Source organism: Triticum aestivum, chromosome 5D (assembly GCF_018294505.1).
Source record: "Triticum aestivum cultivar Chinese Spring chromosome 5D, IWGSC CS RefSeq v2.1, whole genome shotgun sequence".
Classification (NCBI taxonomy): domain Eukaryota; kingdom Viridiplantae; phylum Streptophyta; class Magnoliopsida; order Poales; family Poaceae; genus Triticum; species Triticum aestivum.
The window spans coordinates 487,074,559-487,081,168 of NC_057808.1; the positions used below are offsets into that span (position 1 = coordinate 487,074,559).

The window sequence follows — 6,610 nt, forward strand, 5'->3', positions numbered from 1 at the left end:
TTCCTAGGGTTTTCGGCGTCCGCTGCTGATATCCGCAGGGTGCGTCGTCCTATTCGTCAGTTCTCCAGATCCGCTCCCTCCCCACCCCCACTGCTGCTCTCCTTCGCTGAGGTGGCCGCCATGGACAAATCTCGAGGCTCCTCCTCCGAGGCCCTTTCGGGTAGCAAGCGTGCCCGTGAATCGTCGCCGGGCGATGGGGTCGATCTGGCCTATGAGGCGGAGCTGCGATCCAAGCTCGCATCGGAGCGGGCGGCGCGCGTGCTGCCTTCTGAGTGGGAGGAGTGGGAGGCGGGGGCGGAGCGCTCCGTGGCCAGATCTGGGTCGACGGTCCCTGGCGCGGGGCTGGATCCGTGGGAGGCCGCGGCTGCTTCGGCTGGCGGTGGTTCCTCCTCGTCGACGCCGCGCCCCGCTCCGGCCAAGGGCCCGGTCCCTCCGCCTCGGCCCCCTCCCCGCTTGTTCGGGGCGGGCGGTGCTTCTCGCTCGGGGCCGCACTTCGGGCCTGGCTCCTCCTCTTCGCACGTCGGGGATCGGCGCCCCCCTCCCCCTGCTTCGGGCCCCCCTGCTGCGGTCCGTGGCGATGGCATCCTGCCGCCGCCGCCTCCCCCACCTCGCTAGCATCCTGCCTCCTCGGGCCCTTCACCGACCCTGACTTGCTTCGCATGCCACCGCCCGAATCACTTCCAGTCTAGATGTACTAATCCACCCTTCTGCCTCATCTGCCGCTCGGACGGCCATCTCACTGTCGACTGCCGTAACCGTGCCCAGATTCCCTCTTTCATCCAGTTTGGCTTGGGAATTCCTGGATGTTCTTTCTTCGCTCTCGATGCTGATGTTCCTGTGGTGATGGCTGCGCCGTCCCTCTCTAACGCGGCCATCGTCACGGTGTGTGGTCAGCTGATCTCTCCGCAGACCCGCTTGGACGGCTTGAAAATTTGGGACGATGGTGGTTGGGATTGGCAGGTGCGCCAGCTTTCAGAGTATGAGTTTGCAGTGGTTTTTCCCTCTAAGGACTGTCTTCGGATGATCTCCTCGTGCACCAGTTTTACCCTACCCCTCAACCAGCTTGTAGTTTCTGTCAAAGCAGCTACTTGTGGTGCCAAGGCGGTGGGCCCGCTTAGCAAGATCTGGGTGCTAGTTGACGACGTGCCCGTGGGGCTTCGATCTGTAGAGTTCATGATGGCGTTTGGTAAGCTCATTGGCAAGCCCGTGGAGGTGGATTCGGAATCCCTGGGAAAGGTTGGCCCGGTTCGTCTCAGTGTCTGGTGCATCGATCCCGCTTGTGTTCATGGCTCTGTGGATGTCTTCCCTTCTCCTGAGGGTGTGCGACTTCGGGTTCGGGTGGAGGGGGCAGATCGTGCTCCTCCTACACCCCCGCCTCCTCCTTCCAAGCCTTCGGACCAGGATAAGGATGACACGCAGGGGGATGGGTCGGCTGGGGGCAGAACCCAAGTGGAGGAACTGAGCCGCGCTTCACTCAGTCTGAATGGGATAAGCTGGATTCGGATGAGCGCGAGCTGCTCAAGGACAATGCCCCTGCCCCTAACCCTCAGAAGGAGGACCTGGCCTCTCGTGCCGCTGGTGCTGGTAAGGGGACCCCCATCTCTGGAGCATGTTCAAATGTGCCTACTCGCCCGCAGTCTCCTTCCTTCTCTGGGGTCGAGGACCTTCCAGCTTCCCCCTTGCGCACCACCGAGCCCTCATCTAAGCAGAAGAAGAAGTCTTCGGTCCGGAAATTTTCGGCTAAGAGTCGGGCCTCCTCCACCTCCAAGCTGTCGGCGGCGGGTCTGGCGCGGCGTCTGGACAAGGACCTGGGCTCCGTCTCGGGGTCTGGCCCTGGGCCGACGTCGCCGATTCGGTGCTCCCCTGTGCTGCGCTCTCCGGCATCCACGGCGCGGAAGGGCCGGCGTGTGCGCGATTCTGGCGTCTCGGTGGCGGTGTGAGCGGAGCGGCGTGCCACGGCCAAGGACCTCCCTTTTTCAGGTTCGGCTGCCCAAACATCTCTCCCTGCCTCTCCTGTTCGCCTTGTTTTACCAGCTCTGTCAGATGACCATTTGCTGCATATCATGTCTGATATTGGGGTGGCTGCGATACCGGGGATGAGCTCCCCTTCTCACCGTCTTTCTGTCATTAGGGCCAATGAGGCAGCCCAGGCTGCTATGGACTCGACCATGCACTTACACCGGTCGCCACCATCACGGGCATGGCTTACTGCTAACATTCACGCCCCAAGCCATGACCCTTGCACATGTCAGGCTCGTCGTCGACGTCGTGCCATGGCCGCCGCTACGGCCTCCACCATGCTTCCCAGCAGCCACACCAAGGCTTGACGCTGCCACCATGTTCTTCCTCGACGATCGCACGCCGAGCTTCTTCTCCACCGGCTACGTCGAGCTCCTCGGCGACGCACGCGCGAGCTCCTCCATGACGCCACGCCCTGCACGCCCCGGCTCGCGCACATGATCACGCAGTGACGTGATCGACGCGGCCGCCCTGCGCTCCGCTGGACGTGTTCTCCTCCGGTGATCCGCACGCCCGTACGCGCGCCCGCGGTCCAGACGCGTCCAGTGCGCACCCATAACACGGACCGGTCGCGCTCGGCTCGCCGCCGCGGCTTATTGCCCTGCACTGCTGCGGCCTCAACCGCAGCGCAGCACCTCCACGTTCGTCGCGCCGAGCCGCCGCGGCCTCTGCGCCACCACGCAGGTCCTCCGCGACCTCCTCGTCTCCGCGACCGCCGCTGCTCGTCGCGCGCACGCCGCACGGCATCACACTGCATCGCCGCGCACCGCAGCCGATGCCTCCATGTCCGCCGCGCGCGCCGTGGATGTCGCCGCACACCACGGCCGCCCCTCGAACCTGGCCGCTCTGATACCAATTGTTGTTGCCGCCTAGCTCTCGCCTACCTCTCGCTCCCTCTCGCTCTGTGATGCGAACCGAGGTAGAAGAAGGAAGGAAGAAGAAGACACAGGTGGACAGTGGACTTTGCCGGCGCACGAACGCCGAGGCTGCAATGACGGCCTTTTCCCTCAAGCTCGAACTTGAGCACAACACCACGCCATTACAACGAGCACCGTGCGGGGTCTTATACCCAGAGCCAGCGCCCGGGCACGTACCCACGCTCCCTCTCCCTCGCGCCCGCGATCCGCTCGCCTCGCGCGTGACCACGACGTGCTCCAACGCACGCAGTTCATGGGCGGGTCTCCAACGGAACGCACGCGAGCACCCCGCACACTACGCCAACGGCTTGGCCCTGGTCCTATGCACTGGGCCACGCACACACACGCACCCCCGTGCTTCTCACGCACACATACACACACACTATGGACTCGACCGTGCACTTACAGCGGTCGCCACCATCACGGGCATGGCTTGCTACTAACAGACACTACTAGTATGTTACTTTGCACTATGAAGGTAGTAACTTAGACTAGTGGCATATGCATGACATTAGTATAAGTTACTTCCTACACTATGACCATCTTATGAACTTGGTGAAACAGCACCAAAGTTTTGACTTTCGGTTTTGCTCTCTCTAAAAAAACCTCCGATCCGAAAAATGAGGACGAGCGAGCCTCCCTCATCGGCCTTGGCGGCCGCATCGGCCATGTGGCCTCATCCTCCGTCGTGCTACCTCTCGTGGCCGATGGCGTCGGTGCGGCCACCCGTCATTGTCGCCACCACCGTTGAAGTGGACGCGGCGGGGTCCGGCATCTAGCTCCGCACTGGCAGTTGGCCGCGCCTGCACAACAGAGGGCCGCTCTGGCGGAAGTAGCGACAGGGTTTGGGTCGTTCTGCACTTCTACACGAAGGCCGCCTCTACTGGTGTGTCGAAGCACGTTGGCCCTGGTCGCCATGCCTGGGGCCTCTGCCTCATGTGCCCTACTGCTCCAGACGGGTTGAAGGGATCACGGCAAAGGGGTTTCCATGGCAGTGACGGAGGACTCTGTAGGGCTCAACGGTAGGGCCAATGGTGGGTGGATCCATCTCGGTGGAGGGGGTCTCGGGAGAAGAAAACACGTGGTGGAGGCAGCGGCCTCTGTGGGTTACTGCATCAGGGACGGCATCTGCCGCTAGCGAGCGACGGCACCAGCGTGGGACGCGGATTTTTAGAACACCTCCTCCGGGGCCGCGTTATCATAGCGGTCGATTCGTTGCGTTGCACCTCAAGATGCCCGGCGCGGAATCCAGCTTTAGTTTACCTATTAGGACATGTACAATGATGCTATCTTAGAAGTGACACGTAAGATAAATGATGAGGTGGAGGAGAGAGAACTCGTAAGAAAAAGCTTGTCTTCTCTTATTTAAGAGAAGACAAGAGATGATCTCTTAGCACAATATGTGTCAGCATGTTTTTAGGAATAGCTAGTTATCGATGATAGGGCTAAGAAATGACCTATTGTAGACATTGTTTTGTCATCTCTAAATTACATGCAAGATTTAAAATAAGACTATTTTATCAACCATTGTACATGCCCTTGCAGTGTCAGCTCGTTGTTACAGTCCTCGACATCATAGGGCTACAGCTCAATCGTAGGCACTGCGATATTTTCTCTTCCACCTCCCCCACATACCGACGCGGGCCCGTGAACACGACTCACGTCTCTCTCTCCACACCACCCTGCTCTTTCTTTGACTTTATATCGCTCTAATGGATGGAGTGCGGGGAGGCGATCCGATGACGCCGGCGGTCGGATGCTTGGAAACCACTCCGGCGGACGGGGATAGGTACGTATTAAATCTGAAACCTACCCTACCGTTCGCAATGCGCGTCCAGGGTGGGCTTTGATCTGTTCATATTTCCCCTTTGTGAATCTAAATCCCCTTTCCATATGGCTCCTGAGCCGGATGACAGATCCTACCCCGACGCCGGCGATCCATTATTCGCAGGCAGACAGATCCATGGTGGAGCATCGGAGGCGGATCTAATGGAGCATTCAATCATCCCAAATAATGAGCATATCCCAGATGCGGCGACAGACCCCAAGTACGTTGTACGTTTTTTGGGGTTTGGATCTAAATCAGTTGAATGTCAAATCACATTATCAAGTTCATGCATATCCTCCAAAATCTGTTCTCCTTTGTTCAGGGCACACACTGGATTAATAACGCCTCCGCCACATTGAGGGGCGCGAATACATGTGCATACGGCCCAGCTCTTAATCCAGATGTACCTACCGATGATTCTGAAAACATTATAGTTGTGCCTGGATGGAAGAAAAGGTAATTATCCGTTGGCACAAGACAAAATTACTACTTTTATTGTCTATTTGTATGAATCGGCATGAAGATTTACAGGTGTTAAAGAAGTCTGTCCTGAACATTTTTCTCTACCCCATTCGTTCCATATTAAAGGATTGTTTTTTAATACCACGTTAGTGTTCAGAAATGGATGTTAATGTTCGTGAAAATTTTATTATTTATTAACAATGTACAGTTAGTACTTAGTAGAGATATATTAATGTCTGCAACACTAGTTCATGCTGTCTGTGTGAAAATCACAATGCGTGCACTGTTTCCCAACTGTCCCAAGGAGATATTCACAGAATCTGGAGCATGTATGCATCTGTAAGACTCCAGTAAGTACGAATACACGTGGACGTATAAGATATGGTGTATATCTGCCTCCCTTGCGGTGATGAATTTTTTTTCGTGGATGTTGAGAGGGATGGCATAAAGCAAACCCCACTTCCTTATATAGGTAAGAGTAACCCATCGAATCAGCAGCGAGTCTGTTATCCCGAGATGAGACAGATGATCAGACGTGATTTCACCCCTTTGGAAGATATATGTTGCCTTTTTGTACACAAGATGACTGCTGTTGACATTAGAGACGGCTACATGGTTAGTGAACATAACTATAATATCCTGTCAAATCATTTTGTTGTTTTGCAAGTCGGATTTAGAAGATGGCTGATCACTCATCTCTGAATGTTGTTGTTTGCATTTGAAAAGAGAATTCCGAAGAAGGACGTTGATCTTATTTAAAGCAAAACGAGTCGCATGGGTGACTCAAGGCGTATTCTGCGGCATGACGATACAGGAGCCCATGTAGTGGCTTCATACAGAAAGGCAAACGATGGCAGGCTCGTCATACAAGGAGGTTTCCGGAAGTATGTCGATCAGCTTGAGCTGAAGGAAGACGATCTTGTGGTCAGCACGTTTCACAGCGCGCTGGGTCTCGACAACAGTACGGATTTACATCCTATCTTAAAATCTTAGTTTATGTCTCCTAGATGAGCGTGGCAATGACTATGTATACATAGATGCCATTTTACACGTGGGTGCAGCTCCTCTATGCATGCTCTTTTGTGTACGTCGACAATTTATGATTTGTAGCTCTTTCAGTGTGGTACGTGACTATGTGCAAGTTTCATCTACCAATGGTCATCTGATGCGTTTTGAATATTCTGATATAAGCTTGTTTAGCTGTTCCAGTGTGTTTTTACTTGCACAAATCCATGAATGTGGGGTGAGCACCGGACTTCAACATCCGCAATTACTATAACAGGATCTACTGCCGTGTTACACATCATGTGCCTGGCACATGGTCACATTTCATGGCCCTCGCACATAATAATTCATGGTTCGAACCCCAGCATGATATGCGAAT

General features: G+C 55.6%; 1 protein-coding gene across 8 annotated transcripts; it reads left to right on the forward strand.

The window, feature by feature from the left end:
* Positions 1 to 4,543: 4,543 nt before the first annotated feature.
* On the forward strand, positions 4,544 to 6,405 carry LOC123123056 (uncharacterized). Of its 8 annotated transcripts, none has more exons than XR_006460476.1 (5): positions 4,544 to 4,725; positions 4,853 to 4,991; positions 5,087 to 5,220; positions 5,699 to 5,841; positions 5,953 to 6,405. XR_006460476.1 is itself a non-coding variant. In XM_044543481.1 (3 exons), the coding sequence occupies exons 1-3, from the start codon at positions 4,649 to 4,651 to the stop codon at positions 5,222 to 5,224; spliced, it is 354 nt and encodes a 117-aa protein (XP_044399416.1). In that variant the 5' UTR covers positions 4,544 to 4,648; the 3' UTR covers positions 5,225 to 6,405. The 8 variants fall into 8 exon arrangements, 1 of the variants encoding a protein (XP_044399416.1); XR_006460472.1 differs by having other exon boundaries at positions 4,853 to 4,984; XR_006460475.1 differs by having other exon boundaries at positions 4,842 to 4,984; positions 5,087 to 5,841.
* Positions 6,406 to 6,610: the final 205 nt, after the last annotated feature.

Coding starts and splice junctions, on each gene's coding strand:
- LOC123123056 (XM_044543481.1), top strand. CDS start 4,649: ATGGATGGAGTGCGGGGAGGCGATCCGATGACGCCGGCGGTCGGATGC. Junction 4,726..4,852: donor ACTCCGGCGGACGGGGATAG/GTACGTATTAAA, acceptor GCCGGATGACAG/ATCCTACCCCGACGCCGGCG. Junction 4,992..5,086: donor CGACAGACCCCAAGTACGTT/GTACGTTTTTTG, acceptor TCCTTTGTTCAG/GGCACACACTGGATTAATAA.